Source organism: Xiphophorus hellerii, chromosome 14, assembly GCF_003331165.1.
Source record: "Xiphophorus hellerii strain 12219 chromosome 14, Xiphophorus_hellerii-4.1, whole genome shotgun sequence".
Taxonomy (NCBI): domain Eukaryota; kingdom Metazoa; phylum Chordata; class Actinopteri; order Cyprinodontiformes; family Poeciliidae; genus Xiphophorus; species Xiphophorus hellerii.
Window position 1 is genome coordinate 12869039 of NC_045685.1, and position 24721 is coordinate 12893759.

The following is a 24721-nucleotide window of genomic DNA, read 5'->3' on the forward strand; positions in this document are numbered from 1 at the left end:
TTTAATTAGCGCCATCTCTATTGGAAAACTTGTGTTGAAAGGTGCTGGTGGTGGTGGTGGGTGCAAAAGATGAAAGTTCAAAGTCATCTTGAGGGGAGAGTGGGGGTTGGCAAAGAAAAAGTCAAGTAATATTTTCACCTTACATTTAGAATTTCCTACAATGTAACTGTTTGTCTATTTAATTTTGTACTTAAAACTATTTGAATGGCTCTGGGGAATTTACATATGGCTGGTTGGAAAATTGCAAATCCCATTTAAAGGTTTTTGAAAAATGTGTGAATTTAATACTTGTAGACCAAATAAAAAGCAATAACTGACAGAAGTAGCTGTTGAGCCAAGCGACCAAGCTCGGCATCAGTGAAGTAGCATCTTGCGTTAAATGTATGAAAACCAGCAGCATTTGAGAGGGCAGCAGCAGGCGTAACATCCTATGGTGTCCAAGCATCAGCAGAAGTTATCCAAGAAAAGTGTGGCTGATTTTATACCTGATGACTAAAAGAAGCATAGAAAAAATTTGGCTATGTTTATTTCCTAAAAAAAAATAAGCATCAGGAATAATCACAAATTCACAATTTATAGTAATCTAAATCTGCAAACTATAACAAAATACTCCAGTAGAAAACTCTTCAACATCAACGAGTGAAGTTACACACCATTAGGATTCACTCCGTCTTTGCACAAAAGGGGAAAGTCAATCTTGTATCATTTTTTCCCCATTAGCTCTCTCATTACTTCTTACCTCTCCCTCTTGTTCAGTGTCTCTCTTTTTTTTGTCCGTAACAATAAAGTTTAAGAGGCCTAATTAAAAGCATGAGCAGGCATTGGTATTCCAAACAGACCACAGAATAATTTCAGGAGACCGGGGCCGCTTCCTTTAACTGCAAATATTCCCCCCTCTTGCTCTCTGCGTGTCGACAAAATGTAATATTAAACACCTCTGCAAAATGAAACCATTTAGAAGTGTTTGAAAGAAGACGTTGGCTATCTGATGTGTACCAATTACACGGGCGAGGTGAAGAATCGCATTAAGTATGACGGGAAGAAATCTGGAGGTGGAAAGAGGGATGTGTCCACTCCGTCCGTCACTCTCTCACAATAATCATGTTTAGCAGGTCAAGTAGCAGTCTGGGATCCCCCAAGTTCTTGCACATAATCTTTCTTGTCATTTCATCTGAATTATCCGGCATTGCCAAACAGATCAGCGAGTCCACAGGCCAGACACCAACTCCCATAAGTGGCTTATCACCGGAGATCTTATTCCCCAAAACACCCCCGGGGTCAGATTACATGTCAGCAGAGGCCTAAGACCTCACATTTACAGAGAATAGTTGAGTAAAAGCTTGAATATATTTTCAGTGTACCAGGATTCTGATTCATTTTGAAACTATTGTTTCAAAACACAACATTTTTCAGATTATTAAAATTATGACTTTTCTCAATATTTCTGTGGCACCAATTTAATATTTTGTAAAATTACCTTGGAAAAGTTTTAATGGACTAAAAACTAACTTGCTTGTCATGGTATATGGGAATAAAAATGTAAAACGCTGATTAGTCTTTCTAGAAATCATTTGAAATGCCCCGTAGAAACTTCTAGTGATTACCTTTTTATATTTTAACATTTCAGATGACCATATTTCACAAATTAAGCATTCTTTAACTAAACAGTGTCTGATCCTGTGATTAGTACATAAAAGTTCAATATGTATTTCTGTGGCATCAATTTAATCTTTTTGTAAAGTGTATTTTTATTGTTTTTTCACCTTCCAGAAATATTGGCTTCTTCTGGTAAACATACTTAAAATACAATAATATTTTACAATAATAATAAAATACAATATGAATATTTATTAGGTGAGAAGATGAACAGTCCTACTCAAAGGAAGGAATAACTCTTTTAGTAAAATCACATGCCACAATTATTGGAATCTCTAACAATCCCAATAGTTTTTCTTTCTAAAGTTGATCATAATGTCTCTGAGAAGACATTATTGTCTTTTTCCATGGGTTTTAAAAATTACTTGACAGAGGCCCATTTCTACAAGCTACAACACAAAACTAGAAAGAAAAAGAAAACAGGGAAAAAAAGAAAAAGAAGAACATGTTATGCAAGCACTACAAACATAGATTGATGCTCATAATTTAGGAAATAACTAGAATAAACTAACTGCTCATGTAAACCTGTTCAAATTGATAGTCAAGGTACACAATTTAAAACTTTTAAAACTTTAAAAACAACCAGGCTGGAGAAGAAAAGGTTATCTTACCAGATGAAGCAGTAAACAAAAGAAATTTACATAGCCACCAGTTGGAGGACTGCAGCAAAGAGTACCATCTTGGGGTCATCAAGTCTCCATAACTACAACTTATTTTAAGCGCTTTGTTCACATCTTAGCCAACAACTGTGGAGGGCATTATTAAGAACCTCACTCCTTCAATTGCAAGTATTTACTTTGTTGCTTATTATCCCGGTTAAGATGAAGATACGAGGTGGTGAGACGGAAGGTCTTCACCTACAGGGACCTTCACGGTTACACTCAAGTTTTACGTAGGAGGATTTCTACATAGGAGTCTATGTTTTATTTTACTGTGTGGACTGTATGTAGTTTTTCAGCATGTGGGCCACCAGCCAGCATATGTTTGTCTTGACCTGAGTGCATAAAGAGAATATGGAAATCCACCTTCTGTCATTAAACAAAAAGTACCTTTTGACCTCGGAAAAAGTTAGTCAACTTATTTAACAATGAAATAAATTATGAATTCAAAGTGAAAGTTGCACCAGTCTGCCTTAAAAATGTGACCACTGGCAAATGAGCTTGTTAAAATGACAGCTAGCAGTAAGAATGAGAGATTAGACACACAGGACAATCAATCATGCACTAATCTAGTAACAGAAGAGTCATGTTTGGGCTGTGGGAGGAGCACAAAGTACCTGAGGAGAACCCACAAAAAAAAAACAAAAAAACATGCAAACTCCATGCAGAAAGACCCCAGGTCTGGATTTGAACCGTCTTGTTGCAAAACAACAGTGCTACCATCTTCACCAGTCAAGCATTGACATATTGCATTTCATTTTATATATTTTTATTTGAAGGGGAAGTATTATGTAAAATCTACTTTATTGCGTTTTAATAAAGTAGTCATGTCATGGTGTTATTTCCACCCATCAAAAATATACCCGGAGTGTTGTTTTGATTCTTGACTGCATGTCTTAGAAATCCTTTTTTGCTTACACAAAGCTCAGTCTTACGCCGAGCACGCCTTCCTCAATCAGCTCCTCCAGACTAGCAGCAGTAGCAATTAGCAAACACCTGGTGGAACTGTGAGTCTGCTGAGCTCATCATGAGAACTACTTCTTCTCAGTACAAAGTCCCTAAAAATGTTTGTAAAATGGCATAATGGAGAAGGATTGTAGTGATGCCGTGCTGAAGGTGGAGTGTCGGAAAGAACCAGAACTTCTTAAAGAGACGGAGGCCAATTTTTGGGCATCAAATTATGAAGTCAAATCTCTTTTAAGTCATACTGGAGATATTATGCATTTTTATAACGACTGGAGGTAACATAGTTACTTGATCGTGCTATAAAATGGCACTATGTCCCTGGAAGATATATAAAACCTCCCCTTCATGTGTACATGAAATATGTCTAGACACATCAGACATATTATAATACTAGTAGTTGTGAAGATAATAGAGAACATGCTAAAAGTTTGTTCCATAAGTGTGCCTCTTACCTGCACACTTCTTGCAGATGACCACACCCAGATTGACTGACGCCCATTCTGGCTGCGACGCGCCACAGTCGGCGCAACTCCTATTGGCCTCGTTGAACCAGATCTTCTCCGCCACTTCGTAGTCGTAGAGCGTCTCCGCGATTGATTCTTTGATCGCCTCGACCCACTCCTCCTTCTCCCGTTCCGAGTCTGCCACAAAGCTGCAACGATCAATTCTTTTCTTTAGCCCTGACCCCAACACATAACCTCACAAATATTGATTTGATTTGAGACAGCAATTAAACAACATAGTAGCCACTAGCAGAATGACAGGCAGTGGTGTTTGCGTATGCTGTGTGTGTGTGTGTGTGTGTATACAAACAGTATTTTGGAGCAGCTTCAGGAGGCAGTTGCTAAGTGTGGACGTCTCTGTGTGATTGCGATAGATTAGGTGAAAGTGATAGAAGCAATGGAGGGGGGCAAGTAAATCAATCTGTCTCAGCATTTAACTCGACAATCTATAAAGTTCTAATGTAGCACATTTCTCACGTTTCTTTTCGGATATTATTGCAACATGAAGGTGAGCAAAACTGAGAACCGTTAAATAGTTACATTAAATCAAACTGATAAGAAAATGAATAAGCATGAAACATAGGAGGTATGAAATCAGTGTGTGATGACTCAGCTTTTAGGGGTTGAAGACAAAGAGACAAACAGTGAGAACAGAGAGAAATATAAAACTGAGAGAGAAGAGACCGAGAGCATGAATGAAAGAAGCACTTAGAGAGGAGAAATGGAACCACAGATCTCCATGGTAACCTGGCACCCGGTGCAAAGTAAGATGAAGAATGTGAAGGGGAAGGAGGGGAGTCTGTTTATGGGTGTGGGGGGAGAAGCAAGTGGAGGTGGGAGTTTCGCCTGAGGCTGGGGATGTGGAGCTGGGGGTCAACCTCACCCAAGCAACCCACCAAAGATCGATAGGTTGATTGGGTTCAGCCGTCCTGTGCCGACTGGCCTCTACCCAGGAGAAGACTGCTCAACTACAGCAATGTGTGCCTGAAAACCGAAGAGGGGGCACAGAGCTCTAAGAAGTAATTATCTGGGACACTATAAATGCTGAAAGTAATCTAAGAGTTCAGTGAATGCCGACACTTAGCCAGTTAGACACACAAATCCCTCCCTTACTACAAGAAGGTATCAGTTCCCATTTTAGGAAATCTCTCTTGTTCTTTTCATAATAGAGAATAGCTTTTTCTGCATTAAAGCGTGTAGAGTTTGCTAAGGATTGCAATGGTATGGATAATTATTATTGCTTTAGTAATACTTTTAGTATTTTTGTACCTACATGAACAATGATCATCAATTTTAGTTGCAGAAACCTTGATCGGTCAGAAGTGATTTGTTAATACTGAATGTAAAACAAACAAGAATCCTTTACTGAAATGCTTTTAAAACAGATGTGCACATAGAGAATGTATCAGTTTTAAAGTACACAGATTGTCATGTTATACTTTGCCATCATTCTGTTTATAAAGTAACATTGGAGGCTTTCCATGCCTCATGAATTAACTGGTTTATTCTTTTACTGACAGACATGCTAACTCACACAGATTGATGCAGGTTTTTGCTTTCAGATACAGTAAGCGTAGAAATACAAAGTGGTGGAAGAGGTAACGGTTCCAAAATAAACCATCTTTCCCTGCAGAATGAGCCTGACAACAAGCTAATGTTATCTTGCCAATTAACACGTTTATTTATATTCCCCCATTTGCTAGCCTGCAGTAGGATGTTTATTTTGCCAACAGACATGCTAACTCTTGTAGCTTGTTGCTTGTTGTCACCTTAAGAAGGTGTAGGCTACGTATGGGTGGAAGAGGCATCAGTTCTAAAATAAATGTGCTCATTGTACAGAATTTTTTGCCAGTTTGTCTTTAAAAAGTAACACTGTAAACCTGAGAAATGTTAGCTTGTTAATTAGCCAGAAAACCCGTATCAAACTGTGTATTTTCCCCAACAGACACACTAAAATTTGCAAATTGATGTAAAACATTTCTCTTAAAACTATGCTAACTTAAAAAATGGAGCCTACACATAAGTGGAATACATATTTTTAAAATAAACTTGCTCATGCAAAAATTATAAATGCCATCTAAGCTTCAATTGGCTTCACACAAAATGTTCACAGTTCAACTTGTCTTTGCCTTCATACATTTTATCTGGCATTGACATATGACCAAGAATGAGAACAGAACAGCTTTTCCTCACTGCCACCACCTCTCTGAACATTTTAATAACATTTTGGTTTAATCTAATTTACAATTTTCCCCCTGAGAAAAAATATTACAGAAGATCTTTAACAGAAAATACCGTAACAACCTTTAAGAAGAAAAAAAAAAAATCGACCTTTTTAAACTCACTTCTAATTGCTCATAAACTGATAAAATTTTTAACTGTATAGTAACTTCAGTGGACGTAATACTAGATGGCGTACAACACCCAGGTAATCAATTAAAGGACGTTGGCAATTAACCAATTGCCAACTGTCGCCACAAGCTCAATCAGGAGGAGGGATTGATGCAAATCAGTGACTCAATGCAATTAGTCGAGTCTCCTTAGACAAACTAACGACTAACATCACAAGCTGAATTGACCTTAGTGTTATAAATAGAATCCCAGTGGAAACTGACTGAATGAAATTTTGCATTAACGCTTGTATTTATAGACAAATAAAAATGGATAATTTATTCTTGAAAACAGTGGCTTCTACATTTTAATCGAGGAGAACAAAATGACGAGTTCACAGCAAAACATTACAAAGTGGTGAGAGAACTGCGGACTCATTAGGTTTACAGGTACGCCACAACTAACTAAATGTCACGTTGCTGCTGATACTGAGAAGCTGAACAGTTTTCTCTTTTCAGATTTTTTAGTTACAACTGTGTTCAACATCCTTCAATGACAAGACAACATCCTAACAGACCTATTTAATGCAAATGGTGAAAGCTTTTCGCATGTCTGCATAATTGTTTGTGAACACAGACAGGAAAACTTTGATGTATTAAAAAGTCGTCCTTTATCTTTAAAGTTGGCACAAAATCAGTGGTGTAGTAGTAGATTAGTCTTGCCAACAGCAACCGTTAAACAGATGTTTCCCAGTCCAAACAGATGTTATTTTTTTTGTTCTATCTAAATTTAAATGTCTTTGGTTCATCAAACTTTCCACCGACTATGAAGTGTTCTTGTTTTGCCCTAAAAAGTCGGCTGCTGCATTCCCCACCTCGGACAGAACACTTTGTCCACTAAAAGGCTGCAAAACAATGGAAAAGCCAAAGTGAGTCTCCACAGCTTAAAGCGATTAGATGAGTTTCTCTCTAATCCCTACCTTGAGCAGGTGGGAGAACGCTCGCAGGGCCACCAATCGATTCGATCCACAAACACAATCGCGTAAAGAGTAAAACCCTTTTAGCAATGACCTTATCAAAACTATTCTGCAGACGCAAGCTAATTGTGTGTTTTTTTTTTTCTTTTCCCCCATCTCTTTTCTTCTGGTACAATTACGACTGGTGTGTTAACGAAGCAACCATACAACGACGGGAGTATTAAGGTAGCTGCCACAAATAGATCGATCAGATACACAATACAGCTAGAAGCACAAGGCCAAAAAGAAGAAAAAAAATCTTTACACGTGGAGAAAAAAAAAAAAAAAGAAGGGAGAAACAGTGAACAAGCGCACACAAACAAACAAGCTGGACTTTCTTTTCCGGGCAGCTGTCATGCTTGTATTCTAAACGGGCCATTACGGCACAAACAAGCGGCGTGCCCATTGATTGTGGGCCTTAGGGAAGGGGGGCGGAGACGGGAGTCACCTGAAAGGCTCTGAGCTCTACAGAGGCAGAGATACCTCCACAAAGCTCTCAAAGGACGCTTCAGAAAAACAGCACTGATCAATAATTAGCGGTTTTTGTACAGGACACGGCTCTCGTGTACTGCGCACAACGTGCTGATCGATAAGCTGGGTGTGGGGCACGGTGATTTCACAAGGCGCTTCCTGAGACAGATTTGACAGGAAGAGCTGATCAATAAAGGAAAAGCAAACTTAGGATTCTCTTTTGTCTCACTACAGCAGCGTCTTAACTTTTTGACATGCCTGCTCATTATTTTTACATTTTACACCTCAAAAGGACAGCATATGGAGTGCTTTTTTTTCCCCTTTCTTTCTTTTTGCATTGTCAGTGCATGGATTTGTTTTTAACGATGCTCCTGTTCTGCTCAGATGGCTCTAGAAATAAATCAATGACTTCCTATGTTCATATTCAGGTCTTTTTAAAACAAACAACAAAAGATAAAGTGGAGTTTCGCAGGCGGGAAAGTGACTTACTGATTGGACAGTTCCAGAGCTAATGTGTGAGATTGTTTTTTGGCACAAGGACTATGGACGACGCATGAGCTTCGAGGAACATAAACATCCAGTAAGCGTTGGCTGGGGAATTAAAATGAGATGAAAAAGTAATTGCCTTGATCTATTAACTCATTTCATGCCAAATTTCTCATCAAAGTGAGCCTGCCTTACAAAGGTTTATCTTATTGCTGTCAACATTTCTTACTGTCGGATAAAAAAAAAAGCTCTATCATAAAGTAAGGTCAGAACCTTAAGTGAGACATCATCATCAGCTGAAATATGATATTTTACACATTGCATAAAAAGACTAACTTTTTTTTCACCGACATTAAATCAGACAAATTCATTCCTGTTTTACGTTTATTACCAAATTTTTAGCACTCTTGGCAAGGTTCACAATTTTTCCCATGTCTCTCCATTTGCGGATAACGGCTCTCACTTTGGGTTTCTGGAGTCCCAAATCCTTAGAAAGGGCTCTATAACTCTCCCCAGCCTGGTAAATTAGTTTTATTTTACGCATTCTTTGACGATCAAAGACATTTATGTGTGACACAAAAGAAAGAAAAAAAAATCTGCAAGGTGGCAAATGTTTTTTGCACAACCCTCCATCACTTATTGGCGGTCAAAGGAGATGAAGCAAGATGTCATGCAGATACAGCGGTCACACACATAAAACTACAAAGGTAGAGCCAGCCTACCAGAAGTTTTTGAAAGGTGTGTTGATTTCAAAGCCTCTGCGGTCCATTTCTTTAATGTTGGCAGCAGTAAGCTCCACCTCGCATATACCAAGCCCTGCTCGAAAGTCCTGGGAAAACAACAAAACACACAGAAGAAGAAAAAATATCAGCCATAGTGCCATGTTGATGCTAATAGTAAATTAACTATGTAAAAAGAGTTCATTTAAAAAGTTAATGTATGATTATGGCAAAATCCTAAAAATCATGCTGGATCTTTTTCTCTTTTTTTCAGTGTTTTTGTATTCCCCATCTTGTCACAGCAGGGAAAGGGAATCTGTAACCGCAAATGACACTGGAATTATTATTTTTTTCTTCCCATTTTAACAAAGCATCTAATGGACTTTATATTCTGGTTGTTTCTGTAGTATAGACTCAAAATCTCCTTAGTACATTGCGTGCCACCTTTATATAATATACAATTAAAACCTTGTTTCTATGAGAGCACATGAACTCAAAACCTAAACCTTTACTCGTGTCATTGGGAGAAAACCATCTTGTTGAACCAAAGGTAATTTAAAGCATTTGTTTTCTTTCCGACTGTATTAGTCTCTCAGTCTGTTGTGGAAGACTTCTGACCAACTCTCCTTTACAATGTGTCATGTGTGTTGACTTTTGCAAGTATTCTTTTTATGAACATCTCTCTTAGGGTCTCACTGCTGCATTTCAATCAGACTGAGCTCTGTACTCTAAATAGGAAGCTGCACAACTTTAGTTATTTTCTGTTGGGTCATTTTGTTGTAGGTTTGCTGCTAAGTTTGGGATCATTGTCCTGTTGATTACCCAGTTTCAGCTAAGCTCTACCTCTGACAGATTGGACACTACTACACCTCGGTAAACACAGGACATTGTGGTTGACTGAGGTTCTGCAAGGTGTTTATATCATACGGTGGTAAAACCAGCAAAAGACAATGACACTTTTACCACTATGATAGGCAGTACATATAGGGTGTCTTTTCTGAATGTGGTGTACATTATGACCATCTCTACTTTAGGTTTTCTGTTCAAAGAGTATTGCTCCAGAGATGTTATTAATTATTCAGGTGATGCTATGTAAATTTCTGCTGCCATTATTCTTTTCAGAGTATAGTGTTCTCTCGTAGTCTCTATTTTGAAATGATTAGGAGTAGAAGGCAACTTTTGGAATTGGAGTTCAGCCCAAATATTGTACAACGGCAGTAGAGGATGAGTTTTAAAAAAATGTGTGTTGGGTAAGAGATTTCATTTTAAATCTCCTTAAATCTCCTGATCTACTTTCTTGAAATAAGTTTAATTTCTTCAGGGGCGAAGTTGTTTTCCTTAACATTTTTTCTCACCACAGTTCCATTTCCTTGTGAAAAGACATGCCCTTGAATCATTTGACATTTGATTTATATTGAAAAGGAGTGCACTCAATTTTGTTGTTTATGTATTTAAGACCATGCCTGAAACTGTCTGTGTTAGCATTCTTTATTAGACACCATATGAATTCATTTTGTCCAAGAAAGAATCTGTAGCAGCAGAGCGGTCATGAGGTTGGAGTCATAACCTTTTGAAAGGCTAAGAGCAAACACAAAGGAAGATTCCCCAAACCAAGTGGGTCATTCTTGTCCAGGGTTGTTTTCTGTCTGTGGCAGCTAATGGAACTGAATATAAAGTGATTTGTAATACAGAGGACTGAAGAAAATATAGTGCATCCTTTCTTCTCCCAATGACGCACAAACTGAGTCTGTATGTGACGCATGTGTGGGTTACAGAGAAACAGAAGGAAAGGGGGACTTTATTAAGTGGTTTTGTGCTGAAAAAGTATGCTTGTGCTTTTACCTGTGCAAAACAGCAAAGCGCTTTCAAAGCCAAAGTTGCACCTGGGGAATCCAAACCAACTTGAGCTTTCAGCCTCAAATTTTTCTCACACCGACACGGGAGTTTATGCGGGAAAAGCTGTTTTACTGAATTCCACGGCAAGTCTACTTTTCCTTGACTCGACTGTCAACTTTCACTGTTGTTTAGAACAGTTCCATAGCCTAAAGCTCTGACAAAGACAAAAAACAGGTTGGAAAGATGGGGAAAGCACCTACCAGCATCAAAGGGGAGCTAAAACACACTCAGTCAAGTGTGCAAAACACACACTACAGTCCACTGCAGAGGCACAGAGACGAAAATGTGACACAAAAAATGGAGTCAGGAAAAGAGAGCAAAAAAAAAAAAAAAAACACAGAGGTGATGGGATGAGGAAACCGAAAGGTGAAACAGGGTTTCAGTAAAATAAAATACAGAGATTTTCTAAAATAGCTCAGCTCAAAAGCTAGAAGTCTGTGTATAAAAGAATGCAAAAAAAAAGAATACAACACTATATATTGCACAGTGTTTTAAAAAGGTATCATGTGGAGCTTCTGTTTTTTTCCTTTTTCTGACACTTAAAAGTTTAAGATAGTGCTTGGGGTAGTTTCAATGGACAAAATCCACCGTCAAGCACAAAGAACACAAATATGCATGCTCTGTTACAGCTAGCATAAAAACTAACAGCATGTTAGAAAAAGAGACAAAACGTGACAGTGTAATGGTCTGTGGCTGCTTTGCTACTTCAGGACTTGTCCGACGTACTGTAGCCGATGAACTGCAAAGTCTGGTCTCCACTAGAACGTGGAGAAGTTAGATACGTTAAGAAATCCTGCATTAAAACCACCAAGAATAGAGAAGGATTTTTTTTCTCAAATGCAATTATACATAGTTCTTAAAAGGTAATTGCAAAACAATATTGGATCATGAATCACCAACCAATTCAATTAAAAAGGTGATTATGAACTAAAGATTGATGGCAAATTTGTAGAAAATTCAACTCAAGTGGCAGAGTTGCTAGATGTCTTTGTACAGTAAATAGCTTCATATCACAAAGTACATCAATAAAGGTTAATATAGAATTGCATTAAGTGTAAAATCTAGTTAAAGTTACATTCAGATCTTCAAGGGATCGGTATTTCTATGAGATAGACAACAGTCCATAAAGAAGTTATATCTTCAATTATTTTTTCCTTTAGATGTATAACTAATTCTACACTGTCCTTAGTGCTTTTCCATGCTGTAGTCATACCAAAATCAAAAAATTATGACCCTTTGTTGACTAGCAACTAGAAAGCAATCAGTGCATTTTTTATATCAAAAGTTATTTAATGATAACCGTTAAATACCTTTTAATGAAGATGACACAGTTATTTCTACTTCTTGCAACAACACAGAGGAGCGGGTCAAGCTGGTTGACAGATGTTATAGCAAAGGAAACATGCTGGCTCAGTAAAGAAATGTATGAACAGTTTGAACATTTTCCACTAAAACCCAGAGAGCAGACACAAGCCCAAGACACTTATTTTCAGGTGAACACTTAGTCACGGCTGAATCTAGATTTGAATGTGAATCAAAGAACTCCCATAAAGAAGGTCTGCTCCAAGGTCACGTTCAGTTTGGGAAATTTTACATTTATCGAAGATTGCTTTCCTGGTTGAAAAATAAAGATCTGCCTTTTCCTCCTCAGTTATTAGTTTGCACATTATTCACAACCTGGTCTATCGCAAACTTTACAACTTTAAATAAGTGATATGTATTTCCCAGGCAAATTGTACCTTTTCATAGCACAAGCAAGTAATTATGTTATGGTATATGTCAAACATAACTTACAAGAAATTGGACTTCGCAATTTGATACCTTGAAATCGGGTATCGGTGTATTTAGGAAGCTCCTGCTCCTTCCGACACGCCGCCTTCAGCACGTCTTTATGCCGTTAACAACCGTTGTTGGTAGTGCTGAATTAGTTTATATGATAAACTCAACCGACTTGCAGTTCCACCAGGAATTGCTAATTACTGCATAGACACTCGCCACAATATAATTTACAATTTCATTGAGGGAATTTTTACTTTTTTTTTTCTTTTACATTTAAAAGCTATTTCCTTGGAAATCCTTATTTGAAAATCGCATATTATTATTAAGCAGATCACCTTTGTCTAATATTAGGTATTATTGATGATATCTATTATATTATTTTGTCGGTATGACAAAAAAAAAAGGCAAAAAGTGGCAAGCATGTTTCACAGCACTATTTCTGTTAGTTCTTATTCAGGAAGCTCAGATTGTAGCCCTGTTGTTGCATTTCTAAAAAAAAAAAATAAAAATGTGTTTCTCGTGCCGACTGTTCATCACCGGCAAAAACAATCTCTGCTAATTACACCAAACAAAGAGGCAAATGAATCGACACCATCTTTGTTGATTGGGCGCATCTTTGGAAACGCACGCGGCCTCAGAGAGGAAAGGAAGCATGTGTTCATGTGTAGGAGAGCAACTCGCAGAATAATTAACGGCAAACTTTGCAAAGCAGCCAAATTTTGCAGATTGCAACACAAGATGGCAGTTGCTTAAATATTTGCACAGTGCAGACTATTCCAGCCTGAACTTTGATAGCATTGTGTGGGCTGGTTCAGTTGGAGGGGGGGGGGCTTTTAAAATCTTGATTTGACCGCCATTAGCCCCAATCTTTCCCACAAAATTAGAAAATTGGTGGGAAAATAGAACCAAACCATTGTTCTAACGACATCGAAAGAAGACCATGGCACTACCTCATGATCATTCATTACGAAACGTTACGGATAATTAAGGCACTCTGATCTGAGACGAGGATGACAGAGGAGCTCAAGAAAGATAATGTGTGTGAAAGCAGTGGCTTTACTGTATGTTTAGGTTTTAATTGAGCAAAAACTTTTGATGTAAGAGCTTCGGGGCAGCCAAAACTTGCCTCTCTCTCTCCTATCAATTATAGCTACATAGAGTTATTGCTCTTTTAAGTTCAGCATGTTCAGAGGTTTGAAGATGCGTGACGCGATAATGAGAGAGCGCAATGTGACAGAGCGTGAAGCGCCCCTCGTTCACAGCTCGTTCCAGCAAGTAACCAATCAGTTCAGTCACGGTTCTCCACTGTGATTCAAACAAGAGACATCTGACGGTTTATGTTGCCTGTGATTTAAAACATAAAGGTGTGCGCATGGTATGTGCCGAGAAGGCAAAGCATTTACCTATATCTAATGACCCTCATCCATCTAAGATAGCCAATTAGAGAGCTGGATGTTAGCGGCAGTCCAGCATTCGCCACTCGTTACCTACCCAATGTGTGCTTTGGCCTTCTGCTCCCTTCAATTAATTCACCAAGGATGGCGAGAAGGAGGAAGCAGACAGAAAAAAAAGAAAGCTGGATAAAAATAACTCACCCAATTACAACTGCTATGAGTTGGGTGGCAATTGTGGCGCTGACTAAGGAAGAGAGAAGAAGGAGGAGGGGGGGAAAGGTCAAAAGGTAAACATTTGCACACCTTTGAATTGCCTGGCTGCTGCTTGTCTGCATACAGTATTGACCTAACCACTTTTAAAAATAAATAAATAAAGAAGGGAACTTTGAGAAGTATCCTTACAACAGTGTGGGTTGTAACAATTATGTCTTATGCTTTCTACTTACTCCTTTTTGGAATATGCCAGCTATTTATTTATTTCAAACATGAAAGAAGTATAAAACCACACACATGAACAAGGAATGCAAAAGACATATTTTTGTACAATAATCTTAACATGCTCGTATGCCTTTGGTTGTACTGTTCTATAATTATTGTGGTTCCTAAAGTTTTGATGCTGTGAAATGTATGGGGTTTTTTTATAAGTGGGTATCATTTACCTATTTGAAATAAATGCAAAAAAAAAAAAAATCTCTTTCTTCAAATGTTATTCAAAGCTTGTTCTAAACATTTTAGACATTTAAACTGTGAGGAAAATATAAGTATTTCATACAATGCTGATTTTTAAACTTTTCACCACTTAAAAAAAATACAGAAAATCTAAAAAAAAAAAATACAGAAAATCACATTGCATGACTTCTAAATAACTAAACTTAATTTTGTTGCATGAAATGAGCGTTTCATGCATTAGAAAAACAAAGTTTGACATTTGATACAAAAACTTCTGTTTTCCATTACAGAGGCTGGACTGAACATCTTGCAGGATGGATTTTGTCTCATTCCTTAATACAGATCTACAGATCTTCCAGGTTTCTGGGTTGTCACTGGGCAACACAGTTTCATCTCTCTCCAAAGATTTTCAAATGGGTTCAGGTCTGCAGACTGACTATGAAAGACTGGTTGTTAAAGAACCACGACTTAGTTGCTCTGGCAGTGTGTTTCAGATCAATGTCACGCTGGAAGACCGAGTCATCTAAATAAGATGTTTTCACCTCCATGCCTCACGGTTGGGATGGTGCTCTTGAGATTATGCTCATCCTTCATCTCTTTCAAAATACATGAACCTTAAACCAGAATGTTCTATTTTAGTCTCCTTTGATCATACAGCCTTCTCCCATGCCTCCCCTGGATCATCCAGATTGTCATTGGCAAACTTTATGGCCTGGACATGTAGCAGTTTTGAACAACATCCTTATATACCTTGATATCAGCAACTAGACATGCTCTATTCCTCATGTATGCAAACAAACACATCTGCAAAAATACAAAATGCCAAAGACATAAAATGACCAGGACCTTCGTAATACAAATATCATAGGAGAATGAAAGTGTGACTGTTGCCTTAAAGGGCCCTGATATGTCTGTTGAGAAATGAAGGACCTAGTGTAGAAGACATCCATTTAAAAAGAAGCACAACAGCTTTAACTAAATGCTAATATTGCTCCGTGTCTACTGAATGTGTTAACAGCACACATTTTTAGCACACAGACTTTCAATTCTAATGTGACAGCTCGGTGATTACAGCTTGTGTTTCCCTAACGTATCAGTTAAGGAAGAAAGATGCACTTGTGAACTTGGCCCTGAAGCAAAAATTATTCTTAATTTGCTGATTATTCTCTTAGAAAAAGAAAGAGGGCACTGATGTGAGAAATTCATTCTCATTAGAAATTCTAAACAATTTTGTTGTTTTTGTAAGCCTTGGGATTATGCCAGTTGTCACAATAAAGAGCAGCAAAGAGCTTTTAACCTAAAATAATTTCCACATAACAGGCTACAACTGAATGCTTAATGTGTTTTGACAAGCAAATCAGGAATGCAACTAGTAGCGACCTTAAATCCGACGTGACAAGACGAAAGACTACACACGTGTCAATTGTTACTTCGTGTATTACAACAGAGTGAGAATACAACCAGAGACACGAGGGACGTATGAGAAAAGACACTAAAGTACTATTTATTTCTCTAATACTAAAGCCCACTGCCATGAAATCCTTCTGAGAGTAAAAGGTGAATGCACTTGGAGCACTTTTTTTTCTCTCTTTTTAACCCAACTGACTTTCTTTTACCTTAGTGCCTAAATGACCTTAAACACAGCTCCATCACGGCTTACAATTCATGAGAAAATGGAGAAGGGGTGGTGAGGGAGGTGCTGGGTGGATGATGTTTCCAATAGCTCGTTCATCATGTTAGATTAAATACTCCACTTCACTGATCTTGAACGGGGCACAGTATCCCTCTCTTTCTGAGCTCTCGCTCTCCATCACCCTCTCATTCTCTTACAAGCCACCAACGTTCGATTCTCACTCATGCAAGCCTTTGCGCTGAAGTGGTCTCTCCATCCCCTTCACTTCATCTTTTCCGTCCCCCTCCCACCTTGTCCCGGTCTTCTGATATGGTGTTCTTGCCGTCTTGTCTTCCTATTTTGCCGCCCGCTTTCCCCCTCTGCAAAACGTGTTGCTGCTGCCGCATTTATGTGGCGGATTGAGCTTGTAAGCTGAAATAATACAATTAATTTGCTCTCTCCCTGAACCTCTCCTTCCCCGCACTTTTCCCCGCCGTCTCAGATCAAGGAAGTGGAAATGTGCTGACATGGAGGGATACCCCAAAGAGAATTCTAACAAAGATGTTTGTTCACGCTAATGAAGAAAATAATGAAAGGCAAACAACAAAACTGCAAGAGCGAGCAAAACGAATTCGGCGCCAAGGAGGGATGGAAATGAGCTGAGTGCAAGTGGCATTATCAAATATGCACACAAATCTGAGTGAGGCAACAGTATCACTGCTGTGAGGTATCTTTCAATCTCATTTTGCTCCTGGGAAGGGAGTCGGAAGATATGATGTACATAAGCAGGGACTATCGGGGCCTAATTGGACAGACATCAAACAAGAATACCTCGCGAGAAACCGTGAAGAAGAAGAAAGACATACCTATTTTTTAATCTATAGCTAATCGGGAGATTAGGCCAGTAAAATAGGTATATTAATCTGCATCGGTTCAATATCAACACAAAAAGTTAACTACGGGACTCTAGGTAACTAGTGCTGTCAAACAATAGGGTTTATATTACAGAGTTGCCAGTGAGTACCTTATTAAAAATAACTTTGCAAGTCAGACTTTCAGCAGAGAAGTTTTGTGCAACAAAATGAGTGAAAAGTTAGGGTGGTGGTATGGAGGTCTTCCGGACTGAAAAACTTTAGTTTGCCACCATAAATCATCAAAATATCAAAGAAAACATGCAAAAAGCTCGTCATCATAGTAAAGAATGTGTTTATTTTTATTTGGTCATGGAAAAAAAAAGTTTTGATTTCAATTCAATGTCAATAAAAAAGTCGATTATAGTACATGCATCATTTTTGGAGTGTTTTAAATGTTATGCTGTGAAATATACCCATCTTACCGTCCATTAAAAACATGCTTCTCTATTAAAAGAAAATCATTTTAAATCTAAATCTTCCTACATGCATCAATGACCAATATCAGACTTAACTCCAGATGGGACAAACTTTGTTTAAATTATTTAACATTTAACATTTTAACAACAACATAAATCATTTTGTTTTAGTTTCAAAATGCAGTGCAGGATAATGGGATGACAATACAAGCTACTCCATCTCATGTAAGATTAATACGTGATGCATCAAGAGGAGAAAGGCTCTCTAAAGCATCTGCAAGGCATGTTGTCTGGTGATGTTCACACAGTGCTTTGGGTGACGGTCAGGCGGTCTGGCAACTGCCTGATAACTCGTCATTCAACAGCATTCCTCCGTTTGGGCTCTCTGTTTTAAATGTCTTTTACATTTAAAAAACTGTTTTAAATGTAAAATTTTACATTTAAAAACAACGCAAACCTAATCATTTCCACACAACCTTAGTCCAAATTTGACTTTTTTATGTCAAATGTACACTTCTAAAGTTTTTAAAAGGTTTCCTAGTGTCTCATGGTGCTTTACATCCAGCTAGAAAAAAATGCATGTATTATTTCAGTGTTTGAGAGAAAGTTTCTGTTTTAAACAGCGCCAGCTTCTCTTAGTTTTGCCATACTTGACTTTTTGCAAATTTCTACCTACTTTTCCCTCCTGCTGTTTTGCTGTTCGGCAGCGATTTGCATAAACGTGTGACTGGCGTAGAGTCTGTAGTAGGAAGGCCTTTGCATACTAATACTTTTCAAGCAACATCAGTGACACATGCCTGCTTCCTCCACCTCACACTAGCTTTGCTGAAATTGAAGTTTGTTATAGACAAGTGTGACTTTCAATTGGCATCTAGAAAATAATGGAGAGCCAACGGCCACACCCTCAGACTGGTGGATAGTAAATACTGAACTTCCTGAGGTTCGGCAACTATTACTTTCTCCGCCGTCTTTCTATTAATGCACTCTTTGACAAACATGTTAATATCCACAAAAACAAAAAAAAATGGAATAAACTTTTTTCCATCAGTCACAGCGCAAAAGAAGACTGAGAATAACAAAAGGCATGCAGTGCAACAAAGCTGCTTTTTTCAACCAGCGCAGATATTAGATCGAATTTATCCGTCTGTCTTGAAAAAGTAGTTACATGAAGGAAGAAATGCAAATTTTATACATAAGAATCTGAAAAGTTCACCTTGCATCTGTCTTCAGCTCTGCTGGGTCAAAACTTCAGGGGAGCTTAACCACATTTTGCTGCAGTAACACTTGCAAGTGTTTCTAATTAGCTCTGTCCGTCATCACATGAACTCTGACCATCGTCAGTGACTCTCCTAATGAATAGCTTTCCCACAGCAGGATTACTGCCACTATGTTTCACACTGGGGACGGTTTTCAGTGTTAGTTTTCGACCACATCTTGCATTTCACATAGAGCTCAATGCGCTACCTGTGGTTTCAACTGATCAGAGCACTTTTTTGTCATATCTCCTACTTGGCTGGGAGCAAGTGGTCATCTTTCTTATGGTCGTCTCTCAACAGTACTTCTTCTTCTTCCCATTCTCCATTACTTCATAACTGCTTCTTTGGTTAATGAGCTCCTTCCCCAGCCTTTCAATTTAGGTGGATGGTCATGTCTTGGTAGGTTGTGTCAAACTTTTTCTACTTTTACCTGTTGGATTGAACAGTGCTCTTTTGGATGTTCTAAACTTATGATATTGACTTGCTTTGATCTTTGCCACAACTTTATCCATCTCCATGTTCACCGAGGTTCTTAAATCATAGTGAAATACATTGACGTTTGCGCTTCTAATAAAAGAAATTCAAGAAAAGCTTAGAGGGTCTGTATAACGTCTACAACTCAACTTTGGATTTGCATGCCAAGGTCTTGTATTTCTGATTGCTGTCATTTTTCTTACTTCCACCATCAGAGTGTCTGCGGTAAAGAAACGACAGAGGTACATGGGGCTGAGCAACAAGGTTGCAAGCTAGTCTTTTCTGTGTGCTAGCATGTGCTTTTTCTGCAAGCACCCAGCATTTCAGAGTAGACCAAAACATTTTAAAACACACATGTGCATATGTAGATATTTACTTTCTGCATTACACATTCACGAGCCTCTCCAATTCTCCCACCGCCTCTTCAAGGTGGCTTATCATCTTCCGTCTTTTAAACACGAAACTGTCATTCTGTACAAAGGAGTTCCCGGTGGTGTTGGAAGTACCTGTTCTGTTTTGCAGAGCCTGACTTTACTCCCCACCAGGGACACCAGCAGTCTGCCTTTGTAACCACGGAGCTCCAGCAAGCCTCGCTTGTTTGTGGAGGAGAGGTGGGAAAGGCTGTCGGTGCACTTCTGGGAGCTGCTGGCGGGGGGGCGCACGGCCGTCTGAAGAGTTTCCATCCACTCCTGGCGCTCCCCTGTGGACACGTGCATGAGTGAGAGACAGAAGCGAAGGAAGAAGGGAAGCAGATGGCGGATGAGGACACATATGTGAGAGTGAATACAAAAGGGGAACGGAATTAAGAAAATAAGAAGACAGAAGAAAAAAAAGACATTGAGAGTTCAGGGTCTCCTAGAGTCTTTACATCACACTGTTAGTTCATCATTTTTCAATTTCTTCACTGAGTTATATTGGTTCTTTGACTGCTCAAGCGCAACTGAATGTGATACAGAATATTCCAGGCTGAAAGAAAAGTTATTGAAACACAGGATGAGGCACAATTGCTAAAATGATCCCGGGCTCGCAGAAAAGGAAATCCTACAACGCTGAAGGAAAGTAGTGAATATCTCCACTGAAGACATGGATGCAAGTGCCACTTTTACATTCTGAGGCTTCAGGGCAAGAAGCGATGTGGGTAATTTCAGACTAACACAATTATATATACTGTAAATGTACCAATATAACTGATCTTCTAATGATCAGTTCACAGACTTGCCTCAAAATAGAAAGCAAGTGAACAAAGTCACAGAAAGGTGTGAGCACATTTCACAGATAAAATTTTCTGACTGTTTAACAAGTATATAAATATACATTCAGCTGAGAGTCTTGTTTCATCAAAGAGTTTGCCTGATAAGGCTTTTAATGACGTTTTCCATAAGTACAAAACAAATCTTAATGAATTAAAATGAATAAGGAAAAAGCAATTCAAACCGTGTTTACAGAGAGTTGTAGTTAAGATGACATGGCCTTTAAAAGTCTGAGTGATCAAGCAAAACAGTAGAAACTATAAGCATGCAAATACTTGTGCATGACAATTAAACAAATGGAATTTCATCCAGCTTCATGTTTAGTTTGGTCCCAAAAATTCTCGTGTCCTTGAACAAAACACAGAATTTGGGGAAAAAAAAGGAAACTTACTGAAAATCCCTCCCTGGATCACAGCTCAGCTAAATGGACCAACACAGAGCAAAGGCGTCATGTTCCAGCCAGGGTTTTACATTCAAACAATGTACACTCAACAGGGCTTGTCAGACATCTTCCTCTGCAACTTTTCAAACAGACTTAAAAGGAGACACGAAGCCGACACTGTAAAGCCCATTCCCCCACCGCCCGAGACACTGAGCTATCAAAGCCAGCAAAGTGGAAACACAAGAATTACCAAAGGATTGCAAACACACACAGTCTAACATCACAGGTCCAGAGCTGAGCCCACAGAGGCAAGTGTTCAACACAAAGACAGAAAAACAAGCATCAAATAAAATCTGCAAACTAGTATCAAACTCCGGAATCAGTTGGGAAAGTCTTGCAAATTTAAAAAAGTCAAAAGAATCCACTTTTTTTTCTCCCTCCACCATTCTTTTATTGCCATAAAAAAGGACATTTGAAGGTTTCTAAAGACTCTGAAAAGTCAACAGAGCTATGTGCAAAATTCATGCATCTTCAGAGCCAAGATCCAACAACAAACACCAGCGATGGGACCGAACGAGAGGCGCTCATCGGGAAAACACAAGATGCCAAAGTAAAGCTAGAGGAACAGGAGGTTGCATTTGTCAGCAACTGTTTTAAACATTGATGCTTTTACCTCGAGTAATAACTGCTCTGCTGGCTTTTGGTGTCCAATTACGTTCATTATGTGCCTGTTCTTTGATATGCACAAATCATGTCAGCACAGCTAACAAAGTGGTTGCCATCCAGGAAATATCAAGAAATTTTTGCAAATCACACTGCCGAAGCCCATCCATGAAAGGAATAAAGAAAATAATGCTTTCAGTTATGGCTTATTGATCTGTCTTTTTACTTTTTCCCCTTACGGTTATTTGGAGAACAGAAGTTCCCAGAGCTGACAGGTACTCTGTGTCTCCTTCAATGTATCGCAGAATGAAAAGAAATCCAGTAAGGAACAACATGTACCGGACTGGTAAGGATGAAGAGGCACACTGACATCTAATTGTCTACACGAAGAACCCAATCTGAATAAAGTTTTGCTGTGCATCCTTTCTACAAGTGCAGGAGATGCACTGATTCGGCCTTCAATAGGCAACATAACTGAGATTATTTATATGATGAATACATGTTTCTGAGTCCAAGTTTAAGCTTTCAAAGGCGGATAACAATTTATGCACGTTCTTAGCCATTTCCAAAATGTGCAAATAATTCTTTCAAATTGCATCTATGGGATATAGAACGTAGAGATTTTAAATGAGAAAGTGAGTTTAATCCACTTTGAAATAAAACTATAGCACAAAAGTGTATTGCATATTTTGCTGATTATTGACTTATTATTTTAGCTTAGAGTGAGTAAAAACCAACATATGGCTTCTGGGAAAACCAGAAAATTACCTAAGACCAACACAATTTTTTTCCCCCCCAATACAGAAATCTCATCCAAGAGTTTTAGAAATTGGCCTCCCAATTCCACTGATCTCAATAAAGCAATCTATGAGACGTCCTACGCATGAAGGCTCCACCTCTCAAATTCCAGGACAGATCTTGTGCTAAGACCTTAGCTACAGAATCCACAGCAAATCATTAGAGGTCTAGCGGTGAGGGCTGTTTTGGTAGCAAAAATAGGAACCAACACACATTTGATAGATGCCCTTTAAATGAGCAGGAACATGTTTTTGCTCTTGATCCACAAACATGATGTTGAATACTTTGCTTTTCTGGTTTGATTAAAACACAACTGGAGTATGTGTTGTTGTCCTAATGTTGAATTTCTCTGCAGAATGACAGTGTTTCTTAAGCAACTCCTAGTCAAACAGACGGTCTATCCCTCGACTTTGGTTATAAACATCCCATGGAGAAGTTTCTCATCTCTGCAAGCCTTCCCGCCCAACTGAGGACCCACACAGTGCATCTGCTTCCTGTACCTGAGCTCGTCTCTGGTCCAGCAGCCCATGAAGTTCTTATGAATTCACAAAGAGCTGGCGTATCAATAATAAACAACCTTCTCAATTATTGACAGCTCTGTACATCACTACTCTTTACTGTTCGTCCCCACCTTGCTTTCAGAGGTCCATTACCTGCCCTGCACTCACTTATTTGCCTGTTCATTTATTCAGGGGCCTCCTTCTTTTCTCCTTCTGCTTATCTCTCGCTTTCGACCAAGATGTCAGCCTGACTGCAGATGGAGGGATGAAGAGAGGAAGAAAGGTGGGAGAATTAGGAGAAATTTACGCCTGCATGTGCCTATCTGCTTTGCGTTCTTGAATTTTTTTTCTGCATATGTTATGGAGTATGTCTCTCTTCAAAAGCAAATAAAATTTCTACATTGCTTGCCAAAATCAGCTGTTTTTTTTTTTTTTAACTCTGCCTTCACCTCTGCATGCATAAAATAAATAAATAAAGCCCACCGCTCCATCCAGCATTCGGCGCTTATTACAGGAAATATGCATGTGCAGCCAGCTATCTGAAAGACTGTTCCACTCTCCACCGACAGAGACGAGGAGAGAGAGGCATATAATCCTCACAGAAAGTGGATGAGATGAGAGCCAGGTCCACTCTGCGCTCAACAGGGATCTTAAAAGCCACCCACACGGTCTCCATCAGCAGGAATAACAAAAGAAAAAGGGAAAAAATAAACAAAAGAATATGGGGTTTTTTGTCCGGTTCCATTTATTTTCTCTCATTTCAATCATTTCATGCCAAAATCTACAAATACTGAATTAAACATTCACATTAGTGTCTATTTGTTGAATGTTCGTATTTCTTATGCAGCTGACATTATGAGCTATACTGTACGAACCACATTTCCATTATAGCCCGTTTGTATTGCTATCACCTAAATAACTTGCATTTAGGCAGAAAACAGTTTGATGACCTTTAAGAAGATGCAGAGCTTTACACAGAAATGGACAGACTCTGAAGCACCGTTTCAACTGACAGTACGCCTCGGGTCGGTGTGTTTTTATTACTATTAAAGGCATTTTATGGTCAGATGAGACAAAGACTGAGTCTATTTAACAATGAATGCCAAGAAGCATGTTTAGAGGGCTCAATGTGATTGTTTAAAAAGAATAATAAAAAGAGTAATTAAACCCCAAATCAATTCTTTTTTGCAGATAATCTGTATAAACTGGGCCCCAACTGTGCCATCTTTTGCTACTGTGCAAATGTTGACATTTTGAGTAAAACTTCTCAGTGCTGCCCTCTTTCAACTAAAGAGGGGCTACTGCAATTGGTTTTTCCTATTGGTTACAAATGGTATAGCTTAGTTAATTAGTTTTTATGATGCTGCTTGTTCTTTATGTTTTCTAACAAACCCATGGGATCCACCACAAAACCGATGGATGAATTAATTGAGATTAATTTACACACAAGCGGACAGTGTCTATTGATTTGGTGACTTGTGAATTTGTTTGACCTGAGTTTTATTCAGGGAAATCCGTCAATGGGGGGAAATACAAATCTACTCCACACTTTTCAAAATTGTATTTCTAAAAAAAAAAAAAGAAAAATAAGATTAAATGATGTGCACGACCTGCAAATACGTTTACAGAAACTAAATAAAGTCAAACTAAAGGTCTTATAATTCTAGATGTGTTCTCTCTCTGACCCGCTCCCACTGTGTTTATTTTTATTTACTTATTCTCTACATCTCTCTGGGCCGCTTCCCTGTCAACTCAAACTAAACCAACATGTTTTACAAGCACTTGTGGAAAGCAAATGCCAAGACATGAGAATACAAATCGCTTGCCTTTATATTTCTTTTTAACACAATAAATCTTGTCCTCTGTCAAGTAGCATGTTTGTCGGAAGCCCATCCGCAGATTTCAACCCCAA

At 38.6% G+C, this 24721-nt stretch overlaps 1 protein-coding gene across 3 annotated transcripts in view; it reads right to left on the reverse strand.

The window, feature by feature from the left end:
* arap2 (ArfGAP with RhoGAP domain, ankyrin repeat and PH domain 2) overlaps positions 1–24721 on the reverse strand; it is a 139663-nt gene that overhangs the window by 73229 nt on the left and 41713 nt on the right. For all 3 annotated transcript variants that reach the window (XM_032583558.1, XM_032583559.1, XM_032583557.1), the window contains exons 9-11: positions 19723–19916; positions 8810–8916; positions 3734–3933 (exon numbers count right to left, since the gene is read on the reverse strand). In XM_032583558.1, the coding sequence (XP_032439449.1) occupies positions 3734–3933; positions 8810–8916; positions 19723–19916 (501 nt within the window). The remainder of the gene's footprint in view (positions 1–3733; positions 3934–8809; positions 8917–19722; positions 19917–24721) is intronic.